General features: G+C 44.4%; 1 protein-coding gene across 4 annotated transcripts; it reads right to left on the bottom strand.

Annotated features, from left to right (window-relative positions):
* Positions 1-436: 436 nt before the first annotated feature.
* Positions 437-17,391, bottom strand: MTFR1L (mitochondrial fission regulator 1 like). 4 transcript variants are annotated; one of them, XM_032390899.1, is made up of 7 exons: positions 17,287-17,391; positions 14,433-14,577; positions 13,839-13,943; positions 11,021-11,130; positions 10,574-10,785; positions 9,024-9,345; positions 437-1,977 (listed from the first exon to the last, which is right to left on the bottom strand). In XM_032390899.1, exons 2-7 carry the CDS (start codon positions 14,454-14,456, stop codon positions 1,872-1,874), a joined length of 879 nt encoding a protein of 292 aa, XP_032246790.1. In that variant the 5' UTR covers positions 14,457-14,577; positions 17,287-17,391; the 3' UTR covers positions 437-1,871. The 4 variants fall into 4 exon arrangements, with proteins under 4 accessions (XP_032246790.1, XP_032246799.1, XP_032246807.1 ...); XM_032390908.1 differs by having other exon boundaries at positions 17,258-17,344; XM_032390916.1 differs by lacking the exon at positions 17,287-17,391 and adding an exon at positions 16,044-17,244.
* Between the last annotated feature and the right edge of the window lie 243 nt (positions 17,392-17,634).

Raw genomic sequence — 17,634 nt, forward strand, 5'->3', positions numbered from 1 at the left:
AAGTAGGCTCCATGCCCAGTGTGGAGCCCAATACAGGGCTTGAATTCATGATCCTGAGATCAAGACCTGAGCTGAGATCGAGTCAGACGCTTAACCAACTGAGCCACTCAAGCGCCCCAATGGTAGGGTTGTTTTTTTTTAAAAAACTGTTATTTTTGTGGGGACTTTACAGCATTTTAAAGTCTTATATTCTGTGTTTAAACATCTCTCTCAAAAAAGCCTTGCTGGGGCCCTTGGGTGGCTCAGTCGGTTAAGCGTCTGCCTTCACACGTCATGATCTCAGGGTCCTGGGATCGAGCCCTGCATCGGGCTCCCTGCTCAGTGGAGAGTCTCCCTCTCCCTCTGCCGCTCCCCACCCCCCATTTGTGCTCTCTTTCTTTCTCAAACAAATAAAATCTTTAAAAAAATATTTTTAAAAAGCCTGTGCTTTAAAAAAAAAAAAAGCCTGAGGTTATATAGCAATCTAGCTGTGATGATATCAATCTTTTACAAGGTGTAAGAGAACTCCTTTTGTAAAACTATGAATCCAAATAAATGGCTGTTTACAAAGCTGACTCTGATGGTAATTAAAACATTACCATTTTATTTCTGAAAACGCAACTTTTTAATAGTTAATATGTTCTATCATTGCCATGGGTCCCATCTTAACCCCCGTGTCTATCCAAGATGTTATCCACCAGGTGGCAGTTTCCCATGTTGCAGGTGTGCTACCTTAAGAGGCTTAAACAGCCTCTGGGGGGCAAGTGTGCAAGTTCTAAGATGGAACTACTTTTAAGAGTTTAGGGTAAAATCCCTACAGAAGGGGAAAAGAGGCTCCCTACGGAAGTTTTTTTTTATGTAGGCGGGACTTTGTAAGGAAAGAGGGGAAGCCAGGAACCTGTTTATGAAAGTTCACATACCTTAAAATTAACAGGAATCCTATACTCATGATACCAGGTGGTTACAGCGCAGAGACAAACAGCACATGCAGCATCTCTCCATATCCTTCATTTAATATCAGGTAGTACTTCAACCCAAACACACACAGGATACATACCGTAGAGAAAGGGACCTGAGGGCTTCTGAGTCATGCATGGTGTGGTAGGTACAAACCTTGGCCCAGTGCAAAGGAGCAGTCAAGGGCCTGGAAGAAGGATGGTGCTGTTTCTCCTTCCCATTTCTCTTTCCTACTGGGCTTAAACTAAAGTCCATGGAAGAGAAAGCGTTTTCAATCGGTGGAACCCATGAGGCCCCACGGCCTGGGAGGGTAGATTTGGTTGTACAGTATTACAAAATATATTTAAGAAAAAAACCCAGGCCTCCCAGCAGCAACCCAAGTGTCAGCTGGTCCAGAGGTCTGACCTCTACATCTAGGGACAGGAAAGAGGGAGAGGGTAATTGCTGGGCACTGGTGTCAGTTTATGATGGAGCAGCATAAGATTTTCCCTGCCCTGTCAACACATATAAACATTTATAGCCCCTCACCCCTCAGCCCTGCTCTGCTGCAAGGAAGCCGCTGAGAGTGACAGCTGGGCACAAAGTGTCCGGTGTGACCAGTTATGGGGTCTAATGCAGTGAAGTAAGCCATTCATTTAGGACCTATTTTCACACAGAGGCAAGGAAAAACCAAACTTCTGTCTCACCCTTTAGACTGAGACATTCCAACCTATACATTTACCTGTAACAAGTGTCTTGGTGCAAAACAGGCCTTAGCTTCTGCTAAGGTTTAAAGCAAAGGAAGCATGATCCAACTCTTCTCTTTCAGTCCAAGCTCTAGCTTTCGGCAAGACTGTTGCAAAAGATTTCTGAGAGGCAAAAAGGTCTGTGGTGAGGAAGGCAGCTATTGAAGGAATTCCAGGAGCATGAGACTGAATTTGCAGAGCTGAGTTCTGTCAGTTTCCTTTTCTACTAATATCTTCTTCCTTCAGAGCAAACTTCCTCCTTAGGACCTCAGAGATAAGGACAGCCGGGTCTTCCTCCTTCAATAAACTCCGGTTCCTGGAGACAAAATAACAGCTTGTATTTATTAAGTACTTGCTCTTGGGCAGTGTTTTGTGTCTTTGAATACATTATCTCATTTAGTCCTCACAACAACCTTACCAAGAAGTCTTTTCAGATGAGGAAACGGAAACAGAAGGGTTCTACAGTTTGTCCAAAATCAATAGGCACTCAGCCAGTAAGTAGCTAATCCAGAGTCCAAAACCAAGCTAGCTGGTTTAACTAGAATGCTTTATTTCCTGAAATGGCTGTAAAATGTGGGCAAGAGTAAAGGACTATCAACCAGTTAGAGTTGGCCTACTGTGGCTAAGCTTCTGCTCCCACCTTCTGTTGCTATCTTTTCTTACTAACATTTCCCCACGTCAGCAGGGGAAGTGACTGTGAACGTGGCTATTCTGACCTTTATTATTAGTTCTGGGGAAAAGGTGTGCTGAGGATTTCCTACAACCCTGTCTGCTCATCAGAGGAGCTCTGAGATGTTTTTAATTGGAAACATATAGGTACAATCTTTTTTTTTAATTAAAAAAAAAGTTTTAAATTTCTTTTTACCTTTTGACACCCTTCACCTATTTCCCCCATTCCCACCCCCAGCCTCTGGCAAGCACCAATCTGTTGTTATCTACAAGCTTGGTTTTTTTTGTTTTTGTTTTTTAATTTAGATTCACATATAAGTGATCGTATAGTTTTCTGTCTGGCTTATTTCACTTAGCATAATGCCCTCTAGTCATTATATTGTTGCAAATGGCAAGATGCCTGGGTGGCTCAGTTGGTTAAGTGTCTGCCTTTGGCTCAGGTCATGATCCCAGCGTCCTGGGATTGAGTCCCACATCGGGCTCCAAGGAGCCTGCTTCTTCCTCTGCCTGCAGCTCCCCTTGTGTGTGCTCTCTCTGACAAATAAATAAAATCTTAAAAAAAAAAAAAAAAAAGATGGGGGGGAAGGGCAGAGGGAAAGGGAAAGAGAGAATCTTAGGCAGGCTCCATGCCAGCACAGAGCCTAAGACAGGGCTCACACACAACCCTGAGATCATGACCTGAGATGAAATCAACAGTCAAATGCTTAACCCACTGAGCCACCCAGGTGCCCCCGACCTTTTTTTTTTAGAGAGGGGGAGAGAGGGAGGCAAATGGCAAGATATCAGTCTTTTTTAAGGCTGAATAATATTCCATTCTGTATATATGTCACAATTTCTTTATCCATTCATCCCCTGATGGACACTTAGTTTTTTCCATATCTTGGCTATTGTAAATAATGCTGCAGTGAATATGGGGGTGCATCTATCTTCTCAAGTTAGTGTTTTTGTTTTTGGATAATACCCAGAAGTGGAATTGCTGGGTCATATGGTAGGTTTTTGGGTGGGGGGGAGGGGGAGACAGAGAATCTTAAGCAGGTTCCATGCCCATTCTCAAGACCCTGAAATCATGACCTGAGCTGAAATCAAGAGTTAGATGCTTAACCAACTGAGCCACCCAGGCACCCCTCATGTGGTAGTTCTATTTAATTTTTTGAGGAACCTGCATACTGTTTTCCATAGTGTGTGCACCAATTTACATTCCTACCCAAGGTCACAAGGGTTCCCTTTTCTCTGCATCCTTGCCAATACTTATTTTTTATCTTTTTGATAATAAGTCTAACAGGTGTGAGGTGAAATTTGTGGTTTTGATTTGCATTTCTCTGATGATTAGTGATGTTCAGCATCTTTTCATGTGCCTATTGGTCATCTATATGTCTTCTCTGGAAAAATGTCTGAGTCCTATGCCCATTTTTTTAATCAGACTGGGTTTTTGGTCTTTTCATTTCTTGCTATTGAGTTGTATGAGTTCTTTATATATTTTGGATAGTAACCCTTATTGGATATATGATTTGCAAATATTTTCTCCCATGCAATAGGTTACCTTTTCATTTTGTTGATGGTTTCCTTTGCTGTGCAGAAGCTTTTTACTTTGAGATAGTCCCACTTGTTTATTTTTGCTTGTGTTGCTTTTAGTAGTCCGGTTGAAAATATATCATTGCCATGACCTACGTCAAGGAGCTTACTGCCTGTGTAAGATAGTGGTTGAGTTTCATTCATTTGTATGTGGCTGTCCAGTTTTCCTAGCACCATTTATGGAAGAGACTGTCTTTTCCCTACTGTATGTTCCTGGGTCCTTTGTTGTAAATTGACCATATATGCGTGGGTTTATTTCTAGGCTCTGTTCTGCTCCAATGATTTGTTTTTATGCCAATACCATTTTGTTTTAATTACTACAGTTTTGTAATAGAGTTTGAAATCAGGGAGTGTGATGCCTTCAGTGTTGTTGTTCTTTCTCAAGATTGCTTTGGCTATTTGGGGTCTTTGGGGTTCCATACAAATTTTAGGGATACTTTCTTCTAGTTCTGTAAAGAATGCCATTGGACTTTTGATAGCATTTGCATTGAATCTGTAGACTGCTTTGGGTAGTATGGATATTTTTACAATATTTTTACAATCCATGAGCATGTTTGTGTTTCCTTTAATTTCTTTCCTTGATGTCTTGTAGTTTTCCGTATACAGCTCTTTCACATCCTTAATTTTTATCCTAGGTATTCTATTCTTTTGATGAAATTGTAAATGGGGTTGCTAATTTCTCTGATAGTCTGTCAGTAGTGTATAGAAACACAACTGATTTTTACTTATTTTGTATCCTGCAACGTTACTGAATTCCTTTATTCCAACAATTTTTTTGAGTTTTTAGGGTTTTCTGTATATCATGTCATCTGCAAATAGTGAGTTTTACTTCTTCCTTTCCAGTTTGGATGCCTGTTCTTTTTCTTTTCCTTTTTCTTTTTTGCCTAATTGCTCAGGCTAGGACTTCCGATATTATGTTGACTAAAGTGGCGAACGGGCATCTTTTTCTTATTCCTCATCTTAGAGGAAAAGCTTTCAGCTTTTACCGTTGAGCGTGATGTTAGCTATGGGCTTGTCATATCGGGTCTTTTTTATTATGTTGAGGTATGTTCTTTCTATACCTGCTCGGTTGAAAGTTTTTTATCACAAATGGATGTTGAATTTTGTTGAATGCTTTTTCTGCATCTATTGAGATGAACGTGACTCTTATCCTTTGTTTTATTACTATGGTATATCATATCGATTTGTAGATTGTTGGACTATCCTTGCATTCCTTGAATAAACCCCACTTGATTATGGTGTATGATCCTTTTAAGGTATTGTTGAATTCAGTTTGCTAATATTTTGTTGAGGATTTTTACATCTATGTTCATCAGGGATATTGGCCTATAATTTTATTTTCTCCTGGTGTCATTGTATGGTTTTGGTGTAAGGATAATGCTGGCCTTGTAAAATGAATTTGAAAGAGTTCCCTCATCTTTTCTTTTTTGGAAGAGTTTGAGAAATATTGGTATTCTTTGAATGTTTAGTAGAATTCACCCAAAGAAGCCATCTACATGGTCCTGGAGTTTTATTCATTAGGAGGTTTTTGATTACTGATTTAATCTCCTTACTAGTAATCAATCTGTTCAGATTTTCTATTTCTTTATGATTCAGTCTTGATAGATTGTATGTTTCTAGGAATTTATCCATTTCTTTTAGGTTGTCCATTTGTTGGCATATAATTTTTATAGTCTTTTATCCTTTGATATCTGTGGTATTGTAGTATCTTTCACTTCTGATTTTGAGTCATCTTTTTATGGTGAGATTCTGGCTAGAGGTTTGTCAATTTCATTTATCTTTTCAAAGACCCATCAATTACTTTCATCTTTTCTATTGCTTTTTAGTTTCTATTTCATTTATTTCTGCTTTAATCCCTGTTATTTCCTTCCTTCTACTAACTTTGGGTTTCATTTGCTCTTCTTTTTTTTTTCTGGTTCCTTAAGGTGTAAAGTTGTGTTATTTGGGAATTTTGTTTCTTGAGATGGGCACTCACTGCTATGAACTTCCCTCTTAGAATTGCTTTTGCTGCATCTCCTAAATTTTGGTATATTTCCATTTTGTTTGTGTCAAGGGTTTTTTTTAATTTTATTTTTATTTATTTTGACGGAGAGATTAGGGGGGGGACACAAGCAGGGGTAGTGGGAGAGGGAGAGGCAGGCTTCTGCTGAGCAGAGAGCCTGATGTGGGGCTCGATCCCAGGACCCTGGGATCATGACCCGAGCTGAAGGCAGATGCTTAATGACTGAGCCACCCTGGCGCCCTTTGTGTCAAGGTATTTTTGGTTTCTGATTTGACTCCACCCCCCGCCCAGCTGTTCAGTAGATGATGTTTAATCTCCACATATTTGTGAATTTTCCACAGATTTTGTGTAACTGATTTCTAGTTTCATATCACTGTAGTTGGAAAAGATGCTTGATATTTCAGTCTTAAATTTATTCAGACTTGTTTTGTGCCCTACCACATGATCTAGCCTGGAAAAAGTTCCATGTGCATTTGAGAATGTATATTCTCCTGGTTTTGGAAGGAATGTTCTATATATATCTGTTAAGTCTACCCAGTCTAACAGGTCATTTAAGGCCAGTGTTTTCTTATTTTCTGTCTGGATGATCTATCCATTGATGCAGGTGGGGTATTTAAGTCCCCTGCTATTACTGTATGGTTGTTTCTCCCTTCATGTCTGCTAATATTTGCTTTATATATTCATAAATATTTACAAATGTTATATCATCTCTTGTTGGAGTGACCCTTTTATCATTATATAATGCTCTTTGTCTTGTTACAATCTTTGTTTTCAAGTTGACTTTTTCCTGATATAAGTATAGCCACCCCGGCTTTCTTTTGGTTTCTATTTATACGGAATATCTTTTTCTATCCCTTCACTTTGTGTGTTTTTACATCTAAAGGAGTCTCTTGTAGGCAACATATAGTTTTGTTTTAATTCATTTAGCCACTCTTGTCTTTTGATCAGAGTGTTTAGTCCATTTACATTTAAAGTAGAATTACTGATAAATATGTACTTATTGCCATTTTATTGTTTTCTATTTCTGTAGTTCTCTGTTCCTTTCTTCTCTTGCTCTCTTCCTTTGTGGTTTGATGACATTCTCTAGTGGTATGCTTATATTCCTTTTTATCTTTGTGTATTTACCATAGGGTTTTGTTTTGTAGTTAAGATTAGCCTTAAGTATAACAACTTATATCTGTAAGTCTATTTTAAGTTGATAAAATAGTTGCCAACTTAAGTTTGATCACATTCTAAAGCTCATCATTTTTACCCACGTTTCTGATGTCACATTTTACATCTTTTTATCTTGTGTATTCCTTAATTATTGTAATCATGTTATTTTTACTACTTTTGTCTTTTTAACCTTAATAAGTGATGAGTCCACTATTTTTATTATCTTTCCAGTGAGAGTTATTCTTTGATATGTGTTCCTGTTACTGACTAGTGCTCTTTTCAGCTTAAAGAGGTCATTTTAACATTTCTTCTAAGGCTGATTTAGTGGTGATAAACTCCTTTGGGTTTTGCTTGTCTGGAAAACTCTCTCTTTAGTTCTGAATAACTTTGGTTGGAAGTTTTCTTCTTTCAGCATTTTGAATATATTGTGTTACTCCCTCTGGCCTGCAAAGTATCTGCTGAAAAATGTGTTGGTAGTCTTATGGGGGTTCCCTTTTACGTAAGTTATTTTTCTCTTGCAGCTTTTAGGGTCTCTTTGGGTTCATCTTATTTGCAACTCTCTGGGCCTCCTGGATCTGGATGTCTGTTTGCTTCCCCACATTAGGGATATTTTCAACCATTCTATTTTCTTTTTTTAAAGATTTTATTTATTTATTAGAGAGAGAGAAAGTGCAAGCACAAGCGGGGGGGAGGGGCAGAGGGAGAGGCAGGCTCCATCCCAGGACCCTGGGATCATGACCTGAGCCAAAGGCAGATGCTCAACTGACTGAGCCACCCAGGTGCCTCTCCGCCATTCTGTTTTCAAATAAGATTTCTGTGCCTTTCTCTTCTTCTGGGAGCCCTATAATGAGAACATTAGTCCATTTGATGTCCCACAAGCTATCTTTACTTTTTTTTTTTTCCCATTCTTTTTTCTACTTGCTGCTCTGATTAGGGGAGTTCTACTGCTTTGTCTTTTAGTTCACTTATCCTTTCTTCTGTTACTTCTGTTACTCCTACTAGAGGAGTTCAGGGCAAACTAGATGAATTTTCTAGTTATTGTGTTCATCAGCTCCGTGACTTCTATTTAGTACTTCGGTGTATTTTCCATCTCTTTGTTGAAGTTCCTTGTTCATCCATTCTCCCCAATTTGGTGAGCATCTTTATGACCTTTGAATTATCAGGCAGATTATTTATCTGTTATTAAGGCTTTTTCCAGAGGTTTTTATAAGAGATCTAAAATTCATAGTAAAATGTTCACATCACAAGGGAACCATGGGAACAAAACCAACTCCAGATTGGGATAGTTTTGAGTTACCTAACACATCAAAAATATCTGGAAAATAGGTGCTTTAAATTCTACTGAACTTATATACATCCTTATGAAGACATTTACTGGTCATTAGGTAGGTATAAGATCAGTCTGTCACACTTCTGAATCTTTGCTGATGTTGCTACTTTCTCATTTTTAGTCATCAACCCAGCTCTTTCCATTAACAAAGGAAAAAAGATCCCCAGACATAAGGCTCCACTCCTTGGGGGTTCTGCTTTAGTAAGTTTAAGGTGTATTTATAACAAATCTTAGCAATTCTGCTGGACAGCCAGGTTTAGAGTCTCAAATGCCTGGATTTGGAGAGCTGGTTTGCATAAGGGACCACTGTATTTTAAAGCAGAAACCCCAACTTTATGAAATTCTCCTTCCATCAAAAATAAGTCTACCAGTTTGACTGGGGGACAGAAGTTGGATTAGATGAGACTTCTTGTAAAATTTCTAATGATTGAGTTAGATCACCCCAACCAAATGTAAAATGTTGTTCTTTCCTCAAACTGGAGCCCCAGGTGTTACTAAGCAGGCAAGCTTTGTGAATGAAGTAATACATAGCTACTACTGAAGACTTAACTTTGTAAATTCTTTCTACTAGATCATTGGCCACAGGCGACTTAAACAGTAAACACACCACCAGAGCTCCTTATCACATACTTACAGATCTTGGCTCTGTTTCATCCGGTGAAAGTCCTTTAGGATCCCCATCATATCTGCAAAGCTGCTGGCCTTGGACAGAGAGACACAGTCATCCTCTTCAGACGAGCTGCAGGTAGCTTTGTGTTCTGGTTTGCAACATTCAGGGCTGGCAGAACAAAGCAGGGGGACTGATGGAAGCTCAGGGACCTCTACCTCGGTCTCCTCGGTGATGTCACTAATGACAAAGGAAGTTGTAGAGTGGAATGAGGATCCAAAACAAGGTAAGGGAGAAGAGACATTTGAACTTCCTGGAGATAAGAAATCTGGCGTTAATGAAGCCGAAGCTGAAAGAGAAAACAATAGGCATGGATGGACATTGGGACTAGAATACAGCAGTAGTATCTTTTCCCTACAAGCAGTGCCTATCAAACATTCATTTCCTGGGCTTGACATGACATTCTAGGAGAGCCCAGGATGTTATTTGTAAGCCTGTAGAGGATTCCTCCACTAACCACTCCTCTCAGAATCTAAAGATGGAAAAGCACTGAGCTCCTCCAGTGTTCTGTGAGGGTGGAAAAACCCACCCCATAAAGGCTTAGGCTTCTAAAAGCTCCCATTCTGCAGTGGGCTATGGAGTGACAGCCCTATTTCTACCAAAGCAACAGTGACAGAACAAAGGCCAGAATGTGTCCTTTTCTCTAACTGGGCTAGTGCTTGTGACTGTGCTCCTCTATCTGTGACGTGAAGAAATAGCAAAAACAGAATGGTGTAGTCCTCCTAGTTTCTCAAATCTTGAAAGGATTTCCAAAACAAAAGATTTTGTTTCATTTTTCATCAACTACTTCATCTTGACTCTTGGATGACAAAAATGCAGCCAACATATAAATGGAAAATTCAAGTACAATGCCTCTATTAAACTGCCATATGAGTGAATTAAATATATGAGAATTTTACCAACAGGTAAGGTTTGGGAGCTATGACTTTAAGTTGACAAGGTGCAAAAAAGTGAGGATGGATAGAACGAACAGGATGATAAACCCTGGGCAGCTTGGGAGAGAGCCAATGTTGGTGTTTCATGCACTGGGTCAAGGCAGACTCCCATCCATTTCCAGTGGTGGTTCTGCCTTAACTGCAGACAGACAGGTGGAGGGATAGAGAGGTAGACTCTGGGAGAACAAGGAAAGGGAAGATATGTAGATAGGAAGATAGCTTAAAGGGGATCTCTCTCTTATTGGTGGGGAATCCTTATTTCTCATTGAAAAGGGAAGCTGCTTGAGGGCTCATGGAAGAGGGTGTTGGTTTTTATAGCCAAGGGAGGGAATCTGCCCGGGGGGGGGGGGGTCACAGGTTAAGTGAAGATTTTGTATCTAATCAAACCAGTCAGCGCAAAATGGCTGATGGAAACCATCCAAGGAGTACTACAGGCTAGCCAGTCCTCAGGACAACCCCAGAGCCCTGGGCCTTTGTCCCCCTGAACCATGGACCATCATTTTCCTACCCTTTATCCTGTACCAAAAGCCAGGGGTAAAGGAACAGCCTGCTAAATTCTGGCCCTGACTCAAGGGCTCCTACCTGCATCAGCTGCCACTATCTTAGCAATCTGGCTGCGCAGGTGGCTCAACTCATCCTGCAGCTCTGTGGTGCGGGTTAGGGCTGGCAGGGCTGGCTTCTTCAAGGCCAGAAGCCTCTCCTCGGACCCACGCAGGTTGGGCACTGAGGCATTGCGCTGCATGACAATCAAAGGGCTGGGCTTCCAGGTATGCCTCAGGGGCCGTGTGTCACTTCTGGACCAGGGAAAGACAAGTATATACTGTCAGAGATAGCCAGCCACTGCACCCCTTCTAAAATTCCTTCACCCATTCCTACACAAGTAACACAGCCAGGCTCTGCTCCCACTCAGAGCCCATAGCTTTTGTTCCTGTTGCCCTCAGCCCCTCATAAGCACTCCCCCTGTTGCCTGCCACCTCATGTGGGAAGGAGCCCCCCATTCCCCAGCAGACCAGCTACTGCCTCAGCTACCTGACCCGGGCATATGTCTCCTCTTCATCCGCAGCAATCCAGGCGATGTCAGCCAGAGTAGGGACCGGGGGTACATCCCTCAGACACAGATCAGAGATGTTGGGCAGGGTCTACAAGGAAGCAAAAGTCATCAAAAAACATTTATTGACATCAACTGCAAAACACAAAGGAGGGGCACCTAAATATCAGGAAGGCTTCCTAGAGAGGGGAGAAGACAGTTCCTGGTTGGAAAAAGGACAGAAAAGAGTTTGTGGGATTACAAGTAGTTCAGCACACCTGGACAGAGCTGGGGGTAGAGGGTGGTTTGCAAGAGGCAGGAAAGTGAATTAATAACTTTGATTCTAAGACCAATAATGAGCCACCGGAAGATTTTGAGTAAGAATCAGATTTTGAAAGACTCCTCTGGCTGCTGTGTGGAACATGCATGAGAGAGTGAAGAGACCAGTTATGAGGCTGTTATATCTTCCAAGCAAAACATGGTGGCCTAGAGCAGGATTGGGACGTATTTTTATATATAAAGTTTTATTGGAAAGTCACACCCATTCATTTGTGTATCGTCTGTGTTATTTTTTAAGCTGCAACTGCAGAAGTGAGTAGTTTTAACAGTAGTTATGGCCCCCACACCAAAATATTTACTATTTGGCCTCTTAAAACATTTGCTGACCCCTGACTGGAGCAAAAGAGTCTTCAGTGGGACTGGTGAGAGTTACCTTTCACCAGAGATGGCCACTAAGAGCACCTTGCTTTCTCCAGCTATGAGAATACAGGTACAAGGACATCAACAAGAAGTTTCTCGGGCTAGCTCTTTACAATACCTCCATAGCTAATTGGGATCTACACTGTTATAGCAACTCTGTTTTAAGCAAACTGGATAATTTTAATATTTGGATTTAAATAAAAAGAAATGATTAATCATACCAAAAGAATAAGAGGATTCCTTAAAATAGCCCCTCAACTCAGATGAACAATAACCAGGGAACAGACAAGGCTGAGTAACTTTATGTTAAATGAAAGATCAGGAGGATTCAATCATGCTATGACTGTAACAAAGTAAAAAAAAAAAAAAAAAAAAACATGCATCTAGAAAAAGATGGAAAGGAACTACACCAAAACATTATTAACTATTTTGTGTGATGAGTATGTGATTATATGTAATTTATTTTCCTTTTTTTTTTCACTTTTCACAGTTTAATATTTTTGTATGGGTAAATCTAAAAAATAAATCAGCAAGGTTCCTTTAAATAAGGGAATTAATTTACAACAGAAATCATCAAAAACCTATCTACACATGAGTTAAATTCAGATGTTTCTGCTATAGATTGGTAGATGGATCAGGAGTTGATAGCTCTAGCTTTTAGATAGGGAACCTGGGTCTCATAGGAGCAATGTGATGCTCCAAGGTTACACAGGAAAGGACTTCCACTGACCCAGAAGTTACTGCTAAAATGGGCCATGTAAGGGAAGCCTCCATTTGTTTTTCTTTCCAGAATGCTGCTCCGCTATTGACAATTAAATGAGTTAACACATATAAAGTATTTAGCACAGTGCCTGGCATACAGTATGTGCTCAGAAAATGTTAGCTAGTATTACTCATACTATTCACGCATACTCCTGATCTGTGGGAGCCTGTGCCCTTGATCGTCCCTGCCCAGAAGCGTCTGGCCAAAGGACTGAAGAGGTTATAGCCAAGTGTAGGGGCAACATCCATTGAGTCCCTCACACTCCCTAGTTGTGCTTCCCTTTGTTTCTGATGCTTGAGGCAGCTAGGACCACATCCTGCCCATGCCATTTAGGCAAACCTGGATAATTGGCAATCCGGGGCACAGCATAGCCACCCCACATCACATACTTCCAACTCCATTCCTGTCTCTAATACCAACCCTGACACCATTTCTGACTCCAGAACAAGTTCCTACAATTTCACAGCTCAGCATCTGATACAGAAATTCAGCCTCCTTCATTTCTGTTTCCACTGGGCCCATGTCTTTTCAGGCATATATTTCTGTTTCCTCTGTGTAGACAGAAAGCTGAAGTACTTCTCTTGTGTCCCAGTTCCCCAAACGTACATGTCTTAAGCATCTAGCCTGGAGCTGGTTCTTAATCATTAATTCTTAGAGGGAGGTAGCTGGGACTAATAAATGCTACTTAGCATTCCACTGTAGAGTGGTGGTGGGGGGGTGGGGTGGGGAGGAGGAGTTCTCAAAGACATGCGCCAGGCAAGAATCTGCTGCAGAGTCAGTGCTAAAGGCCCCTAGATACAGAGGTAAGCCTTAAGTGCTCTAGTAAAGGAGTGGCCAGACTTGGCCAGAAAGAAAAGGATGGGGAGTAAGGCCTCAGGGAAACATAAAAATAGGTGGCTAAGTGGTCAAGTCTTAGGGCTGGTAAGAAAAGCAGAGTTTGACTCAGTCACACAACACTCAGTGTCCCACATGGAGACCTGCCAGGGTTGCAGGCAAACACCTCAGGGCAAAGACATGGCTACTCTGGGAATCTGGCTTAGCAAGGGCCTTTGTACTACTCTGATGAACTGGACTGCAGGAGCCTCATGAAATCTTAGTCACTTAGTGGCATCAAAGATGCAAGGTTATTCATTTATGAACAGATTGGAAGTCTGTTGTGGTCATAGTTTTGTGTGCAATCAGGAAGGCACAGTGACCAGTATCCATTATATGCACTTAATAAATATTTCTTGACAAAATGAAAAAGTGATCAGGAAAGCAACCTGCCTTAGCAACACCAAGTAGTCTGGGGCACAGAAGCAGCACCATCCTCCCAGAGCTCTGAGCCTCTACTTACCCTGCTCTTTCAGTATACTTACCTCGAAGGATGCCCGGGGACATGGCTTCAGGGGCAGGTTGGTCCCAATTCTTCTCACTACACTGCGAGCAGCCCCATGTGGCTTGTTTTGCCAGATTGGGATGGTCTAAAGGAGAGAGACAAGGAGTCTCAGAGATGGGTCCAACTACTGTTCCATTCTACCCTCCTCCCCTTTAGCAGGCAGACTGAAGTCCCCAATCCCAAGGACAGGGCACTGTGTGTGGGTCAAGTCTCAATATAAGTGAGGGCAGATTCCCCAGTTGCCAGCCATTTAAGGGGACATCTGCTGCTGCCAAGGCATGGTAAATGCTAGGAGGACCCAGTGAAGGCATGAGGAATTAGTTGGGTATAGGGATCATATAGGTTACCCACCCTTCCCTCTGCCCAGAAAGGCAGAAACACATTGACTCCTTAACAGCCCCCAAGACCACACTTGGTTTTGCCTATCAGGGGCAAGCGGTGGGAGTATGTGGAAGGGTCGCCTCCAGAGGAAAGGAAGAATTAATTGGAGAGTCTCAGAATTTCCTATAGAATTTCAGCAGGCCCAGTGCTCAACCCTTCCCCACCACAGCCCTGCCCTGGGAATGCCCCTTACCACACTGGCTTCCATTCCTGACATTTCAACCGGCTCCTGGACTTGAAGGACAAGGCAGCCACAGGGAAGCTCTGGGGGCTTGGGGAGGCTGGAGGCGTGATTCCTTCATGTCAGGCCATCTTTAAGGAACATCAGATTTCTCTTCCTGTGAAACAACCCCCACAGTGGAGACTCAGTGGCTACCACACAAGCCCCATACAAACCAGGTCCTGCAGAGTTATAACTAACACCAAGGTTTCTCTGACGTTTCACAGGGGAGGAAAACAACCCAAGAGGCTGCCCTCACCCAACAATGGCTCCAAATCCAGACCCTTGAAGGTTCTGTTCCAGACCTGAGGCATGAGCTTGGCCAACTCTGGGAGCTTCCTGATCCCTTAGGTTTCCTGAGGCATTACTTGTAGAGACGTAAATAGAACTTTCTTGGTAGTTTAAAAGCCAAACTGTAGGTACCATTCAAACCCAGCATTCATTCTTGAAGATGGGGTGTAAAAGCCCCAGCATGTGCCACCAAGCCTAGTACTGCTGAGTCTTGGCAAGGGGGAGATGTAAGGAAGACAACGGTAGAATAAACAACCAGCTCTTGTCAATCTCAAGTCTACTGGACTACAGGGAAAAGAGCCAAAAATTTTTATCCTGTTTAGCCATCTACTGGTCTTGTAGCCTTACGGAAGTCCCATAACTTTTCTGAATGTTGGTTTTTCCGTATGTAAAAAGAGGACAAGAGCTGCCATCCTAGATTACCTTAAGGATCAATCAGCGAAATAGGGTAAGATTTTAAAGTGCTTAATGAACTGTTAAAACACAACACAGATGGATGGGATCACTCCTGACTGTATTCTTCACAGCTGCTCTTATATGGTGAGCAGATGCAATCAATGAACTCATTCCCTTGTTCATCAAACATAACAATACCCACTCTGTGTCAGGCCCCGTGCTGGGCACTGCAGGGGCTATGGAAGGAGGAAGACACACCCATGCTCTCAAGGAACGCACAATATGAGAGAAATAGGACTTGAATACATAATTCTAGCAAAGGCTGAATATCACTCTTAAGAAAGGTACACTAAGCAGGTGGCAGCCCCTGGCCCCAAGGCCTCATGGTGAGTTCAGAGGGGGTAGGAAGGGATGAAAAACAGCAACAATAGCACCGGTCCAGGACAGGAAGGCGAGAGAGGCATAAAGAGCAGAGAAAGGTAAACTGGGGGTCAAGTCATGAGGGCTGGGAATGCCCAGGTAAGAAGTCACTGGGGAGCCAAGGGCAGGCTCTGAACAGGGGATGGACTGAAACCTCCCTTGCAGGATTTCTCTTTCACCTGTGGGAAAGGAGCTATCACTCACTTTACAATACAAACGGGGAAAGGAAGCTGGAGAGAGGAAGGGAAGTGTCTAAGGTCACTCAGTGGTCACGCCAGTTAGAAAGCACTTCAAGTCTGGTCTAGATGCTGCTGCCTTCTGCGTGGGCTCAACTCCGTGCAGTTCCAGCCTTTTATCAAAGTCCCTCTGTGTGCCAGGCTCTGTGCTCAATGTCAATGCCTGCCACAAGTTTCACAGAACAGTGCTTCCCTGTGTTTCTCACTCTAGACACTACAGCCACTTCCTCTCCAAACTTACCTCCAAAGACTCAGGCCTGAACACCAGCCAGAGGGATCTTTCCAGGACAGGTTGCTCCTGTTTAACCCCCGCCCCTCCCTATAGCCAACAGGGTGACCTCTAGACCGGGTACCGGTCCGCCACAGTCAGACCCAACCTCACCAGATCAAACTCCAAGGCCTACAATTGGGCCCCTGCACACTTGACAGCCACACCTCCCACGTTCCCCTTGCCCTTCAGCCACGCTGGCCGCCTCTCAGCTCCTATCCACACTGTCCTCTCTGCCTGAAACACCAGCACCTTCTTCACCAAGCTCATTCTTCATCATCCTTCAGAGCTCAAGCATCACCTCCCTTCGCTGACAGACAGATCCTTACTGCCTCCCCTCCCCCAGCACCCCACGTTTCCTTCTGAGTCCTCTCACAATAGTAATTAGAACCCGCGTAACCTGCCGTCTGGCGCAGGGCAGGAGCTTCCCCCGGCACAGCACAGCGCCTGCCTAGTCCCCAGTGAGCACTTCAACGTTTGCTCACGAAGAACTCCGGCTTAGCCTCCGTCCCCCTGCCCGCCCCAAGTGTCATCGGCTAGAAGACTGCCCCAGGTTCTCAGCACCCCTGCGTTCCCACGACCCCTCTCCAGGCCGCTGTCATGGCCTGTTCACACACGCTCTCCAGCAGGAGACTCGGGGCTCCCCTGGGGCAGGGTCTACTCTCATCACCCCGGCGCGGGGCGCCCCACCAAGGCCGCCGCGCTCGGTGGAACTCGGCGAGCGACAGCCCGCGTGGGCCCCAAGCGGCTGCACTGGGGGGAGCCGCTGCGGGGACCTTGCCCGGGACCCGCGTCCTCTCCGCCGTAACGGCCCGACCCCAAGGGGCCAAGGTCGGCCAAGTTCTCGCCGCCGGTCCTGGCGGCCGTCGGACCCACAGGCCCGGGCCCGGGTCCCAGAAGGAGCGAGGCGGTCGAAGTGGCCCGGCCGGCCGAGGAGAGCGGTCGAAACGAGAAGCCTCTGCTGTAGCGCAGCCACGGAAGCTGGGTGACTCGGGCGAGCAACTACCCCCCGGGCACTGAATCCTCCCACCCTCAGCCGAGCGAGGCGGACTACAGGGGCTCCCGCGAGAACTGGCGCGGAAAGAGGAGCCGCGGTCTCCGCACAGCGCCTGGCACTAGGCCGCATCGACAGTCGGGCTATGAGACCGCGCTGCCGCCTCCGTAGAGGCGCTCGGACCTATTCTCACCTCACACTCGGGCTCCGGGACTCACTCACCTCACGGCCCCTCCTACCACAGCGGGCCGCCCAGCCTCAACCGCCCTCACTTCCGCTGACTCGCCCCCGGAAGCGATCCATTGCGGCTGCGCACTGGGCGGCGGCCCCGCGCGCCCTCGGAAGGCGGACTGCGGCTTCGGCGGGGGCGGGGCGGCGGGCGGCCTCACGCGGGGATCCCGAGGAAGGGGACACGCCCACTGCCGAGACCACGCCCACGCTGGCCCGGCCCTTGGGAAAAGCTGACGGCGCTTGGAGATCCCCGCGGCCTAATTGGCCGCATCCGCCGCTGGTCTCCGCCTCCTTGAGGCTCTCCTCGGGTAGTCCTGATCCGACCTCTAGCGGCGGAGG

This window comes from Phoca vitulina, unplaced genomic scaffold (genome assembly GCF_004348235.1).
Source record: "Phoca vitulina isolate PV1807 unplaced genomic scaffold, GSC_HSeal_1.0 scaffold2, whole genome shotgun sequence".
NCBI lineage: Eukaryota > Metazoa > Chordata > Mammalia > Carnivora > Phocidae > Phoca > Phoca vitulina.

Coding starts and splice junctions, on each gene's coding strand:
- MTFR1L (XM_032390899.1), bottom strand. CDS start 14,456: ATGTCAGGAATGGAAGCCAGTGTG. Junction 11,131..13,838: donor GTCCCCGGGCATCCTTCGAG/GTAAGTATACTG, acceptor GCTTCCTTGTAG/ACCCTGCCCAACATCTCTGA. Junction 1,978..9,023: donor ATGAAACAGAGCCAAGATCT/GTAAGTATGTGA, acceptor TTTTGTCTCCAG/GAACCGGAGTTTATTGAAGG.